The 21,829-nt window shown below is 44.8% G+C and overlaps 1 protein-coding gene across 3 annotated transcripts in view; it reads right to left on the bottom strand.

Annotated features, from left to right (window-relative positions):
• The window catches only part of LOC144823203 (serine/threonine-protein kinase N2-like), a 643,207-nt gene that overhangs the window by 383,834 nt on the left and 237,544 nt on the right, over positions 1-21,829 (bottom strand). The window contains exon 1 of one of the 3 annotated variants that reach the window (XM_078681543.1): positions 5,170-5,425. The exons of the other annotated variants lie outside the window; for them this stretch is intronic. Coding sequence (XP_078537669.1) covers positions 5,170-5,208 — 39 coding nt within the window. The 5' untranslated portion in view covers positions 5,209-5,425. Of the gene's footprint in view, positions 1-5,169; positions 5,426-21,829 lie in introns of those variants that run through there. 3 annotated transcript variants of the gene reach the window in all.

Raw genomic sequence — 21,829 nt, 5'->3', positions numbered from 1 at the left:
TACCGCCTCTGAGAACTTCCCCAGACCATTTGCTGTACCCAGCAACCAGCCCCCCACCAGTCCTACCCCCACTCTGGCGGGAAAAACTACGTCAGGAAGGGGGGGTGCCAACCTGTGCCAACTCCACCCCTCAGGTGAAGGAGGCGAGGTGAAGCACGACCCCGGGCTCCGGCCATCTTGTAGATAGGGAGTCCTGCCCATTCCCAGCTAGGCTCCTGCCCCCCTCCCACAGGAGAGGAGCAGGCTAGATAGTGTACTCACCCCAGGACAGGGACCCATTGGTCCCTGCCCTTGCCCTACCTATAACACCCCTAAATTTAGTATTTAGGGGCTTCCTGAACCTTCCTTCCTCAGATCCCAATATCAAAAAGAAGAAAGAAGATCAAGAAGACGACCCGCCGTGCAGCTGCTAACAACAGGACAACAACAACTGACTTGGCCCCAGCCCTACTGGCCTGTTGATCCTGGAACCTGCTCCTGGCTAAACCCGGCGACCTCCGAAGACAGCAACCTTGGGACACCCAGAGGACCTGCCTGCCTTGACCCTCTCGACGATTGGGACTCCCATCAGCAGAGGCTCTGCTGCAACAACCCACCTGGTGCCCACCAGGAAGCTCCGGACCAGCCCACTCTGCACCAGCCGAGCCCAGGCCGACCAAGCTGAACCAAGACCACGAGGACGTCCCCCGGCGACTGGGACCCGAAGTCCAGTGCTTAAAGACCCTCCTCGACGAACCAGCTAACGCCTGCAGACTTAGAACCAGGGGCCACCCCAACCATGACCAGCCGAGGGTAAGCTTTTCCGACACCCAAAGACACCCCTGCACCTGGCGCCCTACAGCCCCCTGTGCCTCCCTTTGGGGTACCTACCTGTGCTACAACATCCTAACTTACCTCTCGAAGTGCTGGTCGCCCCTGGAGAGCCATCGTCCCTGAGCCTGCAGCCTTTGTTCCTTTTTCAAGATCCTCATTGGATAACATTGAGCGCCCGACGGCTCGAAAGCACCCTGCACCCAGCCGTCCGAGTGCCGCTGGCTGGAACCTCTTTGCCCTATCCTACTTCCCCCCTTGCCCAGATCAAGTTACCAGGAGCCCAGCTCTCAGAGCCGCGTGGCCTGCTAGCCAGCAGCCACCAACCGAAGGCCCCCTTTCCCTCATTGGATAACATTGGGCCTACCTACCTCTGCACCCGGCCGCCCCTGCGCCGCTGGGACCGAACCAACTGTAATCACCTGACCCTGGGGGACCCCTGAGTCTATGCCCAGAACCCTAACTTCACCAACCAAGTACTCACCTGGAAACCGGTAATTCACTTACCTGCCATTGGATAACATTGACCCATTTTTGACTCGAAAATGTTCTAAGTGTGAAGTTTTGAAAACTGAAAATATTCTTATAAAATCAGCCAAAGTCCGAATTTGAAAATACTCACCTGTGATCAGGAGAGAAGCTAGTACTGTACCTTTCAGCCCAGTACTGAACCGCAGAAGTAATCCCTAGCGGGTTTACTAGTAACCTGTGTTTTATCCATAGGAACCCATTGTCCGCTTTTCTATGAGAATTCTTTCAAGTGTCTACTTTTGAAAACTGCAAATATTCTTTAAAAATCGTACGAAATACTGAAACGCAATTACCTACCTGTTTTGAGTTAAGCCCCCAGTGCTGGCCCTAGGAGACTAGTGCTGGGTTACAAAAGTAACGTGATCGTACTTTACCTGCAACCTGAATTTCCTCCCATTGAATAATATTGTGAGAATCACCTCGAAAAGTTTCTAAGTGTGAACTTTTAAAACAGCTTTATATTCAGGAAAAATCATCACTGTAACTAAAATGTTTTTGCTAATCTGGTTTCAGCATAGACCCCAGGACTGAATCCAAGATCTAGTCCTGGGACTACCAAAGTAATCCATAAAGTAATCAACTGTACTTTCCTATGAAAACCCATTGAGCTCAATGCTAGAGTGTGTTTCATAACTGTATTGCTTATTAGCTAAGCTGTGATTAATGTGTATACAAACTTATTGCCCCTCTGCAAAGAATTTACATGAGAGTACTCGTAATGTGAAAAGTATATTTTTATAACTGTTGGTTCTAAAAATAAAACAACCATATCTCTGGCTATACAAATAATTGGCCTGGAGTTCAGTCCTTGAGTGTGTGAAACCTTTTGCTGACTGAGTGTGTACATCAAATGCTTTACACTGTCCTCTGGTACTGCCTTACTGCTCGACAAAGCTACTACTTTGGAGAGTAAGGTCAGTTCTGACTTTAACCTTTGTTATACCTCTGGGGTTGGTGGACTCTATACACACTGTACTTCCTTCTAGTCCAGTATATATAGAGCCACTTTCTCACAGTATTCATATATTTGGGAATACTGCATTATAATGCACTATTGATCCATACTCTGAAGATGCTATGGATGATTTTCAAAAGGCTGCCAGTCAACATGCAGAAAACTGTCACAAAAGCCTTGTCACAAGCAAGCTGGACTACAAGAACACCCAATATGCTGAGATAAAAAATATAAAAAACCACCTGAGGAAACTTGGCATCCAGAATCACTATTAACCTCCCACACCTTACTCCCATCACAACACACCTGAAGGAGCTCTGCTGGCTCCCCGTTCACAAACTAGCACAATTCAAACTCCTCATTACACTTTCAAGGCACTACATAACACTGGTCCAGCATACCTCAACAATCGCATCTGCATTGTGAAACCTTCCAGACTTCTACATGCCCAAATCCCATGCATATGGAATACCAGATCTGACGGTCGAGCCTTCTCCTACATTGCTCCTAAAGCGTGGAACGATCTGCCGCTACACACAGGAGCCGCCTCTTCACTTCTTGAATTCTGCAAGAAGATGAAAACCGGACTTAAAGTAGTTCCCCTAGGACGCTGGTGTGCCTAGACTCACACCTGCTCAGTGCCAGGATATCCTACTGGGCAATGCTTAGTTTGAGCCAGTAGTTTCCAGTGCTCGGTAACAGTATCTAATTTCCAACACCAGCACTAATGACGGTCTGCCACTTGTAGCACTGTTTTCCTAATTTAGAAAAAAGCACAATAGCCATTAATTCAATATTCATTAGAAAGGACTAAAGCCTGCTGCCTAAGCTGTTTTTATAACAGTGGGGGCCAGGAATAATCTAAATTGTTACAATGGTAGAGTGTGATGGTTAGTAGTTGTCTTGGTACAGTCATTGGCAGCCCTGGCAGCGGCAAAGTGTGGCGCAAGCTGTAGTGACTTCTTAATGAGGGCCCTGGTACTTACTCCTCCTGCCCCACCCCCCAATTAAGCACTGCTCCTGGGCGATTGTATACTCTACAAACATGCATAACATAACGTTGAACCACAATGTCCCAAAAAATGTCTCAGACTACCACCTCATCTGGTTGTATGTCGGAAGAACGATTGCCTAATCAACTAAATGCCTTAACCACAAAGTCTTAATGACTATGTCCTATCAATAAAAGTCTTTACCAAGCATATGCATTTACCATGAAAAAGTAAGTATTTCACAGGTAAGTATAAAGCCTTACTCACCCTAAAAATACCCTTGCCACCCAAAAACCTTGACCCACCCTAAACACTAAAAATACCATTGCCACTCAAAAACCCACACCCAACTTAAACCCTAAAAATTCCTTTGCCACCCAAAACCCATATCCGGCCTAACCCCCAAAAATATCTGTGCTCAAAAACCCATACCCGCCCTAAAGTCATGTCCGTGCCACCCAACAACCCATACTCAGCCTAAAACCTAAAATAATTACCCTAACTACCCAAAAACCCATACCCACCCTAAAACCTAAATATACCCTTTCCACCCCAAAACCCATACGACCCTAAATCCTAAAAATACCCTTACCACCCGAGAAAGAGAGAGAGAGAAAGAGTGTGTGTGTGTGTGTGTGGTTGTGTGGATGTGTGTGTGTGTGGTTGTGTGGATGTGTGTGTGTGTGGTTGTGTGGTTGTGTGGTTGTGTGTGTGTGTGTGTGTGTGTGTGTGTGTGTGTGTGTGTGTGTGTGTGTGTGTGGTTGTGTGTGTGTGTGTGTGTGGTTGTGTGTGTGTGTGTGTGGTTGTGTGTGTGTGTGTGTGGTTGTGTGTGTGTGTGTGTTATTTACCTGCAAAATACTTACATTTTCGTTCTAAAGGCATAGGCGTGGTAAAGACTTTAATTGTGAAGGCATTCGTTGTTAAGACGTTGTCGTTAACACTTCGGGGTTAATGAATTTCGCTGTTAAGACTTCGTAGTTAAGGAGGTTTCCCAAGGCATCTACCTCCTTGCCTCAAGCTAATGCTATTTGAGGGTTTTTTGTATCACTCTCACTTGTTCAGTAACACCATGATTTTTTTTTTTTAAGAACCTGAACCTCTATAATTTGAATGAGCTCAGGATCGTGGCGACCCACCTCCAATCAGAAAATCGCTCCAGCATCACTACCGTAGTAGTATGCGCGTCTAGGCTTCAGAGAGGATAGACTACAAAGGGCCCGCATTTATGAACCCCTCTGGTGTAGCGGACCTTAAATAAGCTCTGAACTTCGTGACATTGGTGTTTGTTGAACACCACAAACTTCCCCGATGGAGGTACGAAACCCAGCCTGTGTTTAGATATCAACGAGTCCACAATCGCTTCTGACATCCCTGATTCCCCCCTTGATCCCTGATCGGCAGATTACAGTTGTGTCCGGTTTCTAATTTCAAATCACATCAGTGGTGACGTAGAGCTTATCATCGCCTAACAGGTGCTGTGTAGGCAATCACACAGCTGGCCCTCTTCCTCCCCAGACATGAACCCTGCCTGGCTCGGGGTATGCGCTTCCTGCAGCACTCCCTCGGTTTCTGGCGTGCACCTCTCACATAGCCCTGTTCTGCACAGCCCTCAGACGGCTCGGACGAGTTCTTTAGACACAGCATTTCCTTCTACAGTTAGCTAGTCCAAGCCCAGCCAGGCCACCCCAGCCCACTCCCGGGGGCAGACAGCAGCGCGGCCCATGTGTACCCTTACACGGCCCCCGGTGACTACAAGGAACGGCCCTACACTGAGAAGGCACCCGAAGGATGACGGCTCCGGGCTGAAAGTGAAAGTTTGCATCGTATGCTGTGCGATCTGAGGCCCGGAAGCACAAAGGCCTCCTCGCCGCCTCCACGTACCTCGGTTTCGGAGGAGGCATCAGGCTCGCGGAAAGACATGATGTTGAGGACGTCCACCAGCTCCGTGGCGCGGCTGCCAGTCGGTGCAGCAGCTCCTACAACAATGCTGGACAACACCCCTCCTTCCTGTCCCGCTGCACCCCCGCCCCGCTGACAGTTGCCGCCACCATGTGCGCGCAACCACTTCCTCCTTCCGTTTGCAGAGGCCTGCTCTGCGCCACGCTGCGGGTCACGGTCTGCGTCCAGCACCGCGCGAGCCAGCTCCGTGGCCCGACGGTGACAGCCACGCAGGGGGCACGCAGGGGTCACGTCGCGAGGCTCAGATGTCGAATCATTGCTCGACTTCAGAGAGTACACACCGACCGTATCACGCAGTCAGGCCGGGTATATGTCTCTCTCGGCAAACTCATATGTGTGTTCATATACTTCATGCCCAGAAGAAAATGTCATGCTTATTATAATTTATACGGGCATTTTGGTATCCTTTCTGCTCGTGTCGTGTCGTAGGCATGTGACCAGTTATAGCATGCCTTACAACTGCCCCTACACTCGGTACAACAATGCAAAAGACACGGCATTTCAACATCACTTCACAGACCTCAATAGTTACCACACACCCCAGGACTTAATTTGTAACTTTAAGAGATTACACCACCGCAGCCCACGCGCATCTTTTACTGTATGTTGGAAAACGAGGCAGCATCTGAGTCCTGCACAAATAACATGACTAGATTTGTCCTTCACTGGGAACCAAACACCCAATTGTAGCGCCTGACTCTGAGGGTAGCATTGCAGAGCAGGCTGAGGCTAGTAATCGCCATTTGCACGTGCGCAAACATAACACTCAATAATTGATTGTCCAGTCTGTACTTTGTTTTATAAAAGTAAGAGTGCATTTATTAAACACTCACATTACTCAATACTATGCACCAATTTACAAATATGCATAAGCTGATGGAATTACTTGGTGACATTGCAAACATCTCCACACCTCCCGCAGGGGGGTGGGGTCTAGTACCACTCCCATGTATGCACATCATCTTGCCCCCCCCCCAATGTAATTAGTTGAACATAACTCTTCTCCCCAAATACCGCTCTCTACACCTTTTTATTTTTATTTCTCTTTTCACTCTGTAAATATGTGATATATACTTGTACAAGCCGAATCGCTGGTAAAATGGAATCCTGAGGAAATCTAATATTTGTATATATATATATGTATATAGAGATAACTCTGACCACTAGTATATGTAGTAGACCTTTGTACTCACTACCATTCCTATGTGATTCTTAGAGTTTATCCATTTGTATCTCTTCCGAGTGACTTTACAACTTGTACATTTGCATTTTTTTTTCCTGTTTGTATCTTTTATGTAACTCATGTAATCCTAAATCCTTATGTATCGCAACTGGTTCTTTTGTAAAGCGCTCCAACACCTTCGGGTAATGTTCGCGCTATAGAAAAATCGCATTAAATAAATAAATAAAAAATAAAATCCGAGACACTTTTAAACTACAGCCCGCGTGGGCAGGGGACACCACCTAGTTTTCACACCATAACACCCCTAGAATTAGGTGTAAATGTCTGCCAAAAATGTAAAATGAGGGCTTTCCAGTTATCTTCCACTGGTCAATTTATGACTTTTGAATAGCTGGGCCCAGGGCTTTAAATGGGCTGGGTCTCACAGGGTCTGAGCCCTGGCAGTTTTTTTAAGGGGGCCTCGAAACGGGTCTCTATCGGGCTCTGTTTTGTGCCCTGGCACAGGCTGTCTGTTTTTTATTTTCCGGACTGCAGTGACAGCAGGCACATCGATGTGCGCGTGATGAGCGTTGTAGAGGAAGGGAAATCCTTTAAAGAGAGTCATTTTCTCTTTGGATTTCCCTTCTCTTATTGAAATGTCACCAAAGCTTGAAGTGGCAGTTTTTTCAATATTATATACAAGCCATAGTTGCTGCTTATTTATCTTATGCAATTAACAACCATAGACAAAGCCAATAGTTCTGCCTTGTTGTAGCTATGATGTTGCTTGTTGTAGCATTTATCGGGATGCAATGACAGAAACAGCAAATTACAAGTCGGGTGGCTCACTGTGCTAAACACAGATTTTTAGCTTACGTTAACCCCTTCAGTGCGGCGCACGTTCAGCGGACGTCGCGTGCACTACCTCTGTAGTGCTGCACACATCCGCTGAACGTTCCGGCCCCGCCCGCGCAATAGAACGTTCCTCACCAGCATAGAACGTTCAGCACAGCGGATGGGTTAAGCCACGCCCTTAATTACATTGACCACGCCATTTGAGACTCCCCCCTCCCAGCCCCTCCCACCCCCCCTCCAGTTTTTTCATCCCACTTAAAGCCCTGGCTGGGCCCTTAACATATCGCCAAGCAAGTTATGTTAATACACAAGTATTTAATAGAAACGCCACCAAAGCACATATGAATATGTAAATACACCCTCTGCTACTCAAAAAGCAGCGGTTTACCAATACCTTGGACATTGTTTGACTAATTTGCACCCTTCCACAACTCCCAAAAACGCTAAAATCAGTTCTGATCTCGTCATTAAAGTTTTGCGTACTATTGGTATGGAACGGAGGAAAAATTCATAGAGTAGAATTGATTTAAAAACGTTCATATAAAAATCATCGTTCTAACTAGCCTCTTTAACACAAAGGAATATTTACAGACAAAAATGACACCAAAATTCAGATGCAGGCAGGCATTCCATTGTTACATTTCGAAATATAAAATGCAATCAGTAGTTTTTACTGACATTTTTAAACAAAAAAAATGCCAAGAATATTTTAAGGTGTGTTAGTTTCACACATATCTGGCCATACAACCAGACCACAAGGTTTCCAAACAACATTTCAAAAAATTAATTCATTGGATTCATGTAGTTTTAGCAAATATTTTCCCCATCCAACAGCCATTACAACTTTGCAAACTTCTCAAAACAGATCGACTGTTGACATCTGAAAATGTAATTCCAGCTTTCATTACATGAGGTTAATGAACCCCTTATTGCAGAAACAAAATTACTGGTGAGTGGGGGAATGGTGAGAACACTCCAACCACATGGCAGGTTCAGGGCAAATAACTTTTATTGCTTTTTTTTTTAGGCCTCGGGTATCTGCCAGGTTTACGCAAGACCTACTGACTCCAGTACAGACCTTATACTTGGAGACTACGTTTGTCGATTGGATGCTTTTGTTTCTATCTCAGGAAGTACTTCAAATGGAAAAATAGAAGTGCTGGTACTGTGTACCAGAGTACCTGCTTGTTTCCAAGAAGTGTCATTACTCTCCAATTCAAAGTATTGCATTTCTCTTGAAAAGTGCCGGTACTATCCCTTTCAAAATAAAAAAGTGACGTTACTCCGTACCAGACAGTACCGGCCCATTTAAAGCACTAATCTCAGATGTCTGCTTTTGAGACAATGCTTTTCACCCTATTGTTCTGTTTGTCCTGCCAAGCAACATTTCGGTCCCACAGGATTCTGGTTGGGTGAGTTATGTATCCTTTCCCTACAGACTTAATGGACTCGTTTTTTATTTTACATTTAGCACTGTATTGGAGTTAATGTGTTGCATTGCTCTATCTTTCACTTCTTTCCATGCACCACCCCTTCATGTGGACTCCCTTTTTTTACTCTCCTACCGTTCTTTAAATATTTGCATTTATTTATTTAGAAGAGTCTGACAGCTGCAGAATGCTGGAGGACGGCAGGCTTCCTTAATTTGTGCTAGGGCACTCTTTCTCTAATCCTAATATATCTTTAAGATGTACCTTTTACTGTTTCTTAATCGGTTCGACATCTCTGGACTGGGCTTTTTACAATTATTGTTTGCCAATTATTTCCTCACTTTTTTAAATGGGTACGTGAATTGCCTATACAATACCTTGTATCTATTGTCAAGTGCTTATCAGGTTTGCATTTTGTAACAAAATCATGTCACTAGTAATTAGTCTAGTAAAATACAGTTTATATATATTCTGTTTTGGTTTGTTTTCCAGCCTTAACAAAGAGGTCCACAACTTTGAAAAACTGATTTTAGACTGTTTATGCATTATGGAATCATTGATGATTATATGTCAGTACACCTATTTTAAAAAAATAAATAAATGCCAATGCTAATATTTACTGGACAAATGGATTACTGTGGATACCAGTTTGTGGTGCCTCAGACAATGTGCTTTTTTTCCCCCCACTATATGATGCACAGTTTTTTTTGTGAGAGCGCTGGGACCAGTGCTTAATTTGAGCCAGTGGTTTCTGTGCTGGGCACTGGCACTTAATTGTCAGCACCGGCATTAGTAACAGACCACCACATGGTGGCGATGTCTGCCTAGTTTTTAGATGAGCACAACTGTGTTTATTAAGTCAATATACATTAAAAATGAATGGTACCTGCACCTATCGCCATTATTATAACTTAGGGCAGTCTGGAATAGTTTGAATTGTCACACTTGTAGGAGTGTGAATGTTAGTAGTTGTGCTGGTAGTGTTATTGGCAGCACTGGAGGGGGATTAGGTAGTGCAGGCTGCCGTGGCCATCTGAAAAGTGCCAAAGCATTTACTTTTTAATAACAAACTAAGCACTGGCTGGGAGTATTTTCTTTTGTACCTGAAGAATCACAACCATTTATGGTTAACAAAAAAACATAATCACAACCAGTGGCGGCTCAGAAAGAAAAGTCATAATGATCACACTAAAATGAGGATTCTTTTGGACAAAGGTTGCTTAGATGACATGGTAGACTCATGCACCCACCAGGCCTTTTACTCTACTGGGCATTATCCTGGTGGGCTGGAGCACGATTTTGAAAGGCCTAGGCCAACTGCAAAAGGCACGGGGAAGGTCCAAGAGAAAGAGAAAATGAGAGTGGGATGGGGGAGGAGGTAGAGGAAAATAGATTAGAAGGAGAGAAGGTGTGAGAACGGGTGGATGAAAAGAGAGATTGCGCAAGGATACGAAGGGAGAAGGGCTGGTTTGAGTATTTTTGCCAGGGCCGCTTTTGGTTCTCCAGTCCAGTCCTGGCACCTGCTGCATAAGTCTGAGAGTGACGAATATTTAATTCATCCCAGGGGGATACAATGAGTGCCCCAGAACTGGGTGATGACAACATCTATTATTGGCAGTGATAGATAACTGTGAGACAGTCTACACCAGCCCGCATGTGGACATGTTGGAATGCATCATTAAACTGGTCTTGGTGTGATGATGACCTTTTTGAAAACCGAGGAACTTATGCAAAAAGAGAACTTTCTGAAATTCGAAAAAATTGCCTTCCGACGAAAAGTGCACACACGGAATGGGTTATCACACAAACAAATGGCTGCCAGTTTCTTTCAAACCTGGACCTAGTGTTTGCATGCCTATCTGATGGCCATGGAACCCCAAACAGTACAATGTTAGCTTTGGTGATAAGAACCTGCAATTAACGCGATATGCTTAGGAGCCGACTACTGCCACTGTTGTGGATATTACAAGGGTTAACAATCGGTACAGAGTCTTATTTGTTGACTTCTATAATGCTCGTGTTCAGAACACCTGCAGGACAGCTGGTGACTGCTCTCCCGGTCTTGCACCAGAGAGCATTACTGCGAAATAAAGGAGAGAAACCCCTGAGTGAAACTGAGCTCACTCAATAGGGGGGTAGAAACACTTCTCAGGATGCTCACTATGTCAGAAATGTCTGAGGACAGTCATGGTATGTCTAAGATCACTGGGCAGTGAGCCTCTTGTAGTTGCTCGCAGGCTGAAGTGAAACAGTCAACAAGATAACAATCGTAGTGCCCCCTACTGAGGATGGTCACAGCATGTCGCAGTCCCCTGGACATTGGGCCTCTTACAGTCGTAGTCAATCTCAGGCTACGCTGTCTTCTCTCACCTGATTAAAGTACAAATGCAGAGACTTGCTGGGTCAGAGAATATACCGCTATAGAATGTGTCTCCTATGGTTCTATTCGTCTCCAGGTTTTAGTGTTTCTCACTCTGTTGGAACAGACAACTCCCCTGCACAGTGAATGAGCACATAGCCTTGCCCTGAGTGCCCAGCTGCATGTGTGCCTGGGATCCTGACTTTTATTTTGTACATTGAATCACATTTATCTAGCACGTGGTCAGAGGCCTAGCTCCATCCCTGGTAATGCAAGGTCTATAAACTTATCTGTGACCTGGAGGGAGCACCAAGCAAGCTCCAGTAGCGGGCACTGGCCTGCTGTACATGCCCAGGGTGCATTTCATAGAGTGGTGGTGGAAGCATACCATGTCCTTGAATCTGTAATTTGACAAAACCGTGTTCTCTGTTTTAAGGAGAGGCAAGCCACAGAGAACCCTTTTGCATAAAGTTCTGCTGTCATTTGAGACACTGAATCTTGCACTGGCAACATGTGTGCATGTCAAGAGCGTGTAGATACAGTAAGTGTGTAGCATATGTATGACAGTATGTCTCTGTGTGTTGTGTGAGTACTGGGACCAGTGTGATCTATTTTGGATGGCCCTGGTATGAGCATGGCGCAAGATGGAAGAAGAGGACAGCTTCAGCCAGACAATGGAGTGCATTGCCTTCTTTGCTGTAAGTGGAGGGTGGACATCCAGACATGGAAGAGAGGGCACACATAGAATGGTCTACCTTTAGAAATTCAATTCAGAACTCATTAGCAAAGGGCTGCTGATGAGTTCTTACTGTGCACTGCCATTTCGTAGATGGCTATGCAGAGCCATCTACTTTTTTCTGCCCCAGATTACTGTTTCAAGAAGGCTGATGACAACCAGGTGCTAAGATCCCATACTTCATTGCACCCATGTTTTAGATACTCTTGCTTGGAAGTAGCCCCATTGCTACCAGCGGAGGTAGCTATCCCTTTGCATAAAGTTTGTGTTGGGTAAAGGGTTAGAATGACATTTGAAAGAGAACCAAACCAATCCAAACTGGTTCTGAAGCCTCAGCGGTCTATTCACTTCCTCTGTTAGCAAATGTGTATAAAAGTGGAATCCAACCCCCTCTCCCCCACTTTGTTCCTGCCCGAAGTTCTTCTTGACCAAGGAAGAGAGCGCTCTACATTATACTCAAAGAGTTGCTGTGCAACCAGCGCTGGTGTCTCCTGGATAGGTAGACTGCCAGAGGTGAGGACATCACATACGTCCGTAATTTCTCTGTAGGAGTATAAGGTCTGGCTATAGTGCCTAGAGGCCTTCCTGGTAGATGAGAGAGGGAAAGAATGTGCCTGGCCCTGCTGGAGGAGAGACTGCCAGGAAGACAAATCTAGCATGTTCCCAATGAGAGGGGCACTCAGAGAAAGCAGATCCATGAGAGTGAACCCTGGAGTGACCCGTTTAGTAGTGGGCACCCCCATTTGGTCTGCACACTTTCAGTGTGAGTTGCATAAGACTAATCCAGAACAAGCAGGGTGAACTCCAGCAAAACACTGGCAAATGACCTCAACTACCATAACTGGGCCCCAACAGCCCCAGTACGGGGTACGACACTCAGTGTGGTTTTTAGGTCTGGCTCGATTGCGCAGCTGTCTGCAAGATATACTGTAAGCAGTTTCTTAAAATATACATAGAATTGACTTTGGCTTCAACCGGAAAAGTTGTAGTACACGTTTATTGTATATATTTAAATGTAATCAATCACAGTACACTTATCGCAGGAAGGAAATAAAAAATGACATTTAATTGAATAGTTAATAAATAAAAGGTAGTTAAAAGTGGTTAGAACATTAGTCTTTATTTGTGTGACATTGCTAGGTAACTAGACCAGCAACAAACAATTGACGTGATCTTGAAAGCAATATAAAATGGTGTTTGTGACATTTGTTATATTTGCAGCTTTTAAAAAATAATAAGTACGAATTTTGAGGAGTTTAGGACATATGCAGATAATGTGTTTTAAGGTCTCTTGCATCTTGTTACAAAGTCTGAATGTATCCAACTGCACTCTATTTGTAGAATAGGTACATAAAGGCCCTGATTACAAGTTAAGCTGCTATTTATCACACCTGATAAACAATACCACAGGGTACGTTATTTATCGGGCGCAATAAATAACAAGTTGTGTGGGGAATAACACATGGATTTTGCGGTTTAATGTACCAAAATCCATACAGTAAATGCCATATACTTTTACCTGTTAAATTTTGGCAGGTTTGACCTGCCAAAATTTAACAAAGGTTGAGGTATATAATGTATCCTATAATTATCGGATGCGTTAAATATTACAAACTTGTAATTCCAACCTCTGTGTAAACAGGGATTTACGACCAGCTCGTAATCGGGGCCATATTACTCTCGCGACGCAGTTAAAGTATTCTTTACGTTTGCCTCAAGATTGGAGTCCAAATACTACAGTCAGTTGTTATAAGCACGGCTTTAAGTGGGTCAGGTCCCTCCAGGTCTCAGACGGGATATAATTAAAAACTGACATTAAAACAAGTCTTGATCAAGCCATATATTCAAGTCCTTAACTTTACTGGCAAATAACGGACTGCTTTCTGATCAATGAATGTAAAAAACAAAAGTAAAGTTAATTCATATAAGCGACTTAGTTCCTTTTTATATTTCACGTTCAACTTAACCTTGCACCAAAATACCGGTCAGATAGCGCACTATAGGGATCACAAGAATGTAGATTACTTGTTTAAGCCACACCCTTAATTACTTAAGGCAGAGACCCGCCACTTTTTGCATCCCACTTAAAGCACTGGTTCTAAGAATCTTGGATCAAATACACGTCTTTATGAAGAGGATAGCACTAAGTCATTGAAGTAAGAAGTTCATTTCTTTACGTCTCATCCTATTATGTTTGAATAACAAATAAAAGATCAGGTAAGTCGTGCTTGGTAATCAAAGAAACAATCTTTCTTCCCGTTAAACCTGGATAGTTTGAGTTGGTAGCACTCATTTCTGATGAGGTTAATTTGTTTAAGAAACCTTCTGGAGCAGGGTTACAATTGCAGATGTAATTAATGAGAACAATGTTGCTTAATGAGTGTAGCATGTTAAGCCCAGTTTTAATTTAGTGCAACAGCGCATTCTTTGTTGATGATCTTAAGCTAAGGAGCTGATGACTATTTATAATGAAAATTGTAACAGAGCCTTAGCTTATTTTGTTGACTATTTAGTTTATCACTCCGCCTTCTAATGTGCGTTTCCACTGGAATGCATAAGAGGATATTTCGCTTCTAAAAACTACACTAAATCCTCTCGGTCACATTCAATTCGTTATGTCCTGTATGCATTCTATCAATATGGAATTATTGTTTGCTACTTTGCCCAAGTAGAGCAGGCTTTAAAAGGATAAACATCATTTGTGCAGGTAACATATGTGAAAATCATTTGTGATTGCCTGTCTTTGCACGTGCTGGCACATTAAAGCTAGACCATTGGCCAATGCTTATTTAGTGTTGTAGTCAAAAGGTTGGATCTTTTCACTGAACTTGGAAAGACAAGTCAATTGATTACAACATATTAGGTCTTTGGATAAATGTCTTTCTCTGGCCATTCGAGAGTAAAATCACTTTTAGGACTAGGATGGTTAGTCTGTCCATCTCTCTTTCTCACGCCTTCGGATTTTATATTCCTCCCAATACCTCGAATGATTACAATTCTTTACCTTTAGGGTGGTTTCAACTTCTCACTTAGGCTCAGGAGGGGTAAAAAAATGCCTCACTCGGACCTTGAGACAGTTATAACACTCTCTATCAGGGCTTTTTTTTTTGTAAAAACAATTTTTATTGGCAATCAAGTTCGACTGTAGATTAGTACAGTCAGCAAAATAATGCAACGATAAATGACAATTCAGGATGATTATACTTCTCTCACATGAAGCCTTTTGTAGAGAACAATTCCCGAAACAAGTCCCCACTCTCTATCAGGGCTTAAGATGTCACAGCGGCTATATGCCTTGCTCGGGCCTTGGCAGTAACATCTCTTGCAGGACTCAGGCTGGGTAAAGCATGTCTTGCTACTCTGGAAGGTAACATCTCTCCAAGGCTTTGGGATGTTCCAATGTCTTTCTTAAGTATAGCATGGCTGCAAAGCCTCTCTCAGGCACTGTGGAGGGTAAAAATATTTCTCTCAGACCTGAGGTAACTAGGCCTCTTAAGCCTTGGAATAGGTAAAATCTCTCTCTCTGGCCTTATGATAGCTACGGCTCTCTCTGAAGCCTTAAAATAGTCAAATCTATCTCAGACCTTGGAATGGCTAGTGTGTCTCGGTATTTCGGATGCTATCATCTTTCCAGGCTTACATTTTTCTAGAGTCATGTCTCTTGGGCACTGGGATAGGCATTAGATATAACATCTGAGGTCTTGGAATTTGAATAATCATTTTGCCTGGCATTGGGACAGTTACACTGTCTTTACCGGGCCTTGGGAAGATACAGCGAGTCAGCATTTTAGGTGTTACCATCTCTCTCAGGCATTGGGATGGTTAAACATATTTTTCAAGCCTGTGATGGTTACAACGTCACTGGCTCAGGCATTGGGATGTGTAAAATGTCAGTGTCTGGCCGGTGCTTGGTATAACATCTTTTGTGGACGTTCGCACTATTAGTTATTTCTCTCTCAGGCTGTTACATCTCTCTGTCTTTACCCCACTCTATCTCGATCAGGTTTTGGGATGGCTAGAACATCTCTCCCTACTTTTGGGATGGATAAGATGTTCTCGTCCTGGGATGATTACAACGTCTCATGCTGTAATGGCTTTAGAACAGTTTTGTAGCTTGGGACAGTCTCTCCTCCTACAAGCCTTGGGAACAAACGTTAAAGTGCCTCTTGGTCTATGAAGTGGTTCCAGTGTCTCAGCCCAAGAGGTGGGTAAAATGTCCATCATACATTTGGTGGTGACATTGTCACCTTAAGGTTCCCGTGATGGTTAGTGTCTCAACCCTTGGGGTAATTGCAATTCCTGTTTTCCCTGGATGGGCACATCGCTCAATCCCTGTGGAACTGATGGCGTTGCCGTTAGTGATCAGCACATCCTGGCATAGTGCACTTTTCTGTCTACACACTCGTTACAGTGTCTCAAAGTTCACCAGATGATTTTGGCCCTGTAGTCCAAAATCGGTTAAGGTGTCTCTAAGTCCACAAGATTATCTGAGGGTCTTTGCCAGTCCTTTGGGCGGCTACTGAGTGTGCTGCAGCTTACACGACGATAGCTAGTTTGTGTCTTCATCCGTCCTTCTGATGTTTATTCTCTCTCACTACGGGGTGTGATCTCTGTCCTGATGACAACATTACCTCTGCCAGGCTCTTCCTAGTTTTTTCAACGTTTAAAGTGTCTCTCGTCCACGTGATGCTTACTGGGTCTCTCCCAGCCCATGGTGTCACACGTTTCTACAAAGGGCCTGCCCAATGAAGAGATCTTTGGACTTCTCCAAAGAGCATTTCTAACGAAGTGACATCAATCGCAGTTTCTCTGAGGGCCACCTCCTCTCCACCTGCTTATATATGTGTCAGGTGACAAGTAGCTGAGTGCCATGAAGGCTCTATCCTGGAAGGCAGCCACTGAAATTCCCTTCCTTGCATGCACTTCCAGATGCAGTCCAGCTGAATCTGGGACTTGATTTAAAGGGCCTGTTCGATGACGTGTCCTTCACTGCACTTTTTTTCTAGCGTACAGCTGCTCCCCAGAGCTCGTCTATTACATGCACACGTGGCTTCCCTCTCAACCCTCTACTCTAGAATTAGCCCACTCGCGTATCTGCCCCTCTTCCCACGAATAGCTCTGAAGTGTTCCCATGTGTCCACCACACCCTCCTACAAAATGCAGCAGAGTGCCCTCCCCTTTCAAGCCAGAGATTCCGGATACGTCGCCCCTTGTCTTTGCTCGGAATGCTGCTGCTGCCGGCAGTGCTCGCTGCCAGCGGCCTTTTAGCCTAGTGATGGGTGCAGGAGCCCCACGGGCCTGCTCTGCAGTCCCTAGATGGGCACTTCTCGTCCGTCTGTCCTCGGACAGACACGTCCCACAGACTCTCATTTCCTCACAATGGCGAACAGGAAGCGGCGTTGTGGTTCGAGCTCTCTATTCCCGGGGCCATGGAGGGCTCGGAGTGTAGTCCTTTGAAACGCTGCCCGCTGGTAACAGTTAATGTAGCTCTTGTGAGAGGCCGCTGGAGCGGCCAGTGTGCGCCGCAGAGTCTGGCCCGCATGCCCTTGAGAGGTCGCAGACAATGTCCCCACAGAGCTGGCTTTGTCCAAGCATCAGGCCGGGCCAGGAACAGGGCCCGCTGTGTCTGAGGCGCGATGGTCGCCTCGAGGACCTGGGACGAGTCCATCGGCAGGGCTGAGGCGTCACTGCACGGACGAAGAAATGGACGGGAGAGGGAGTGTTTTCAGGCACCAGGCTGACAAGAGGGGTAATAAAAAGATGCGTCACTGAGCCAGCTAGTGTGGCCTGGTGTTTAGTAACCTCGGTCTTTGTGCAGTCACCAAGTGTTGCCACTCGGTGCCACCCTCGCACCTTGGGAGACACCTCACATCTCTAGCTTCAATGCCTCTATGGGATTCACTAGAGTCCCGCTCTACCAGTATTTGGAAAATGGTGAACAAGGAGTGCAAATACAATGTAATCCCAGTCCCTGTAAATATACAAACTCATGGGTTAACTACCTGCCAGCAACTCGTTTTGTGATAATGTCCAAGGTGTACCTTCCTCGAAGGCAGAGCTTAATTTGGAAAAGAATGAGTGCCAGTGCCCAAACTTTTGCATAGAAGCCCAGAGCTTGCACAACTGAGTGTCGTGGGTACCTAATGCCAAGGCTGCTTAGTCTTTATTTCACCTCTTTCATCCAGGACCAGACACTCCCTGCCTGTTTATCTTACTCTTGCAAGTTCTTTTTCATCCCCAATTTTTCCCTTTGTCACAGCTTTTCCATCTTTTAATTCCTCTTTCGTATTGTTCTCAATATTGCTCTGGGTCAAAGTGAGATAAGGAAAAATAAATGCTGGTGCCAAAAAATGTGTGCCGATGGGCCACACTGCAACCGCTGCCTCAAATTCAGAACTGCTCCTGCAAGACCCCATAAGGCAACTGAGTGAAAACAATACTGGACATCATTCGTCCAACGTGGAACCAGTTCCATCCAAAATAGGTTTGACAAACATGATGCCAGAATCCATTCAGAAAACAGAAGCCGTGTACAAAGAAATGCAGTGGCGGCCGCTGCACAATGTAAGTGTGGGGGTGCGGAGGGGGAGGACGGGATGGGGAATTGAGGGTAAAACCTGCAGCCCGACTCAGACGGCCAACTCGGTGCGTCACTACCAGCAGTCTCTGGGAAAACACAGGCATCCCACCAAATTCCGATGCTGATCTCATGCTATGAGAGCATGCCATGATTGGTCTGAGTGGCATGGTCTTCCGCTCAGACAGTGAGTGGGAACCTGCAGCTTTTCTCAAACCCGGTTCTGCAACATAGCTGGGTTGGAGAAATAGAAGTGCGCATGTCTGTTTGGCCCGGCCTAAGACAGCCGATCAAACTTTCATGTGCACTTGGAAGTCCCCACCACTCCTCTCTGTTATGGTTTGCTCCCCGCCCCGCACACACGCAATCCTCAGCCAGAGCCCTTCACAGAAAAGTAAAATGGTATTATTGTTTTAATATTTTATTTTTCTGTGACTAACTATGACCAGTGGGGTGACGCTCCTCCGCCATTACAAAAGAAATGTAGAGAGCTTTGGAACCCTCCAGCTGGATGGTCATGATCATTTTAGTGCTGCCGCTGATTATACACACTTACATGATCCAGATTGTCTTTTTGTCTGTTTTTTGGACCTAAACCCTGCCTTCTCAAAGTCTGGCAGCGCATAAGGCTGGATCGTACTGTTTTTAGAAACACTGCTGGCACCCTTCTGTCAGAACAGTTCAAAGCAGCTTTGTTTCGATTTCATTTCTGGAAACACCCAGACGACTCTGGCAACATAATCAGCAGTTCTGTGTCTTTAAAGGGCACTACAGCTCTCACTTCTGCGGGAGACAATGGGGCAGGAAAACATTAGTTCTGTTAGGTTTGTACTCTTGATTTCTTGTGTGTTTAGTAGTGTTTGGAGTAGGGATAGAATGATAACAATATATTTTAAAAGGAGAGTTTGGAGTAGGGAAAGAATTATAGAAATGGATTTGAAAAAGTGAAGTAGTAAGTTGCGTTTGTGAGCAGTGGTCATGTGTGCTCGTTAGCTGGCCTTTTCACTTGGTGGATCTGCTGCACAATATTGGCTTTATTGCTTCACTGCCCCTTTAACCACAGGTGGTTAATGAAAATGAGGAATTCTGAATGGTGTAGGTAGTGACTGCATTAACTGGACACACACACTATTATGGTTAACCTTTATGCGCCTCCAAAGGCAAAAGAGAAACAAGCCACATTGGATCAGCTAGTATCCATAATCAGGGATACTCGAAATAATAATCCACCCTGGGACATCATTGTAACAGGCGACTTTAATTCAAATCAAATCTACACGCCTGAGGATGATGAGATTATAGCAGCTGACAACGAATTTTGGAATGTCAAACCTCAAACTCAGTTGCAAACAGAGCGATTCGACCCAATTGGTCGAAAACTGGTAACTAGCTTGGAATTCCTAGGGCTGCGATTCCTTAACGGAAGAACCAAAGGTGACAATCCACCACAGTACACCCATCTAGGAACCTCGTCGGCATCAAGGCTCGATTACACAGCAGTCTCTCTTTCACTATTGCCATTCGTCCAGCAATTTTCAATAGAACACACCTCAAAAAGTGATCATTCATATCAACATATTTATTTCAACTTAAAACTGACCAAATATCACAGTTGTAATACAGTGGGAGATAACCTCACGACCACTAACTTAAAACGACTTAACTGGACAACGGCCAACATTGATGAGCTGCAGGCAAATGTGCAGAGACTAAAAATAGAGGGTGAGGGAACAACAGGTACCCAAATACAAAAATGGGAGAGTTTTACAGAAAATTTACCAGCAAGTACGTCCGTCCCAAATAAAGCACAACCTCGGAATAAGAAAATTACTTTGCCAAAGAACCTGGCAAAACTCAAAATAGAGATAAGGAGAAATGCCAGAGCATTAAAAAAGACAACTACGTCATCCAAAGACTGGGTCCAAAGACAAAACCTCAAGAAAGAATATAAAAAGAAAATGTGGGAACACAAAAGATCTCTGAAAGATGACTTCTGGGCAAAACTACTCTGCACCGCCAAGAACACCAACTCAAACGCATTTTGGAGGATTATCAACAGCTTAAATCACCCTTCAAATCCAACATCATCGAATGTCCAAGAAGCAGACTGGGCCGCGTTTTTAACAGAGAGGTTCGCAGAGATAACACCAGATCAGTCTAACTCGGGGGCAATCCAACAAACTACCAACAAAGTGGCCCAAAAAAGAAAAGGGAGTATCACTCCCAGCGGTGGAATTAGAACCGCTTGTATGCAAACATCAAACAATAAGGATGAACGCAGAGAAAATCCATCACCAGACGGGGATCTCTTGGTAACCAGGCTTTACTGTGACGTGGCTAGCCCACAGGAGAAGAAGGATGTATCAAACAAGGTCAAACAAGCAAGGTACAGCGAAGAGGACATAAGTAGAATCATAAGGAAGTCACGTGGCAACGGTGCTCCAGGGCCGAATGGGATCCCCCCAATAGTCTACAAAACTGATCAGGACTTTTGGAGTACGAAATTAAAACAATTATTTGAAGAGATAACAACTGTAAATAAAATACCGTCAAGCTGGCAGGGCTCCATAATATCACCAATTTTTAAAGGAGGAGACAGAACATCCCCAGCCAACTATAGACTGATCGCACTCCTAGACGTAGAGGCGAAGTACTTTGCATCCCTCATCTTGGAAGATCTAATAAACTGGTCCGACGACACAAAGAGAATTCCGTTGAACCAAACAGGCTTCAGGAAAGGAACCGGGACACTGACAAATATTATGTCTCTCTCAGTGCTAGCCGATAAATATCTTCGAAGAAAACAGCCCCTTCACCTGTGTTTTATTGACCTAAAGGCAGCATTCGACAGTGTAGATCGGAATATCTTATGGAGGATATTGCGCAGTTGGAACATCCCGGATAAAATCCTGAGAGGGATCCTACTCCTTTATTCCAACACTTGGATGGTAGTTAAATTGGGGAATGGAACACGGCTCTCAAGGAAAATTAACACCAGTAAAGGTCTAAAGCAGGGCTGTGTCCTAGCCCCCCACCTCTTTAATCTTTTTATGGCAGACTAACATCAAGTCTGAATAAGATCCCATCCCATCCACCTAAACTTGGCTCCTTTCCGCTAACTCATCTATCTTATGCGGACGATGTGGTACTGTTGAATCTAACAAAGATTGGCATTCAAAGGTTATTAGCAGGGCTGGCAGAATTCATAAAAAACAACAACCTGGAGATAAACACAACAAAAACAAAAACAATGCTGATCACCAGGCGGCGGACAGCCAGCGCATACATCTACCTGGATGGGACAAAGCTAGAGGCCGTGTCCAACTTCAAGTACTTGGGCTTCCACTTTGATAACCGACAAAGCCACCAGCAGCAAATGTCCTACATCTCTCAGAGATCAAACTCACTCTCATTTGCTTTTAGATCTTTGGCTAAAAAGCTCTCGGGGCCATCATATAAACCT

This window comes from Lissotriton helveticus, chromosome 1_1, assembly GCF_964261635.1.
Source record: "Lissotriton helveticus chromosome 1_1, aLisHel1.1, whole genome shotgun sequence".
NCBI lineage: Eukaryota > Metazoa > Chordata > Amphibia > Caudata > Salamandridae > Lissotriton > Lissotriton helveticus.
Note: the sequence above shows the minus strand (reverse complement) of the source record. Positions and strands in the feature narration are given on the sequence as shown.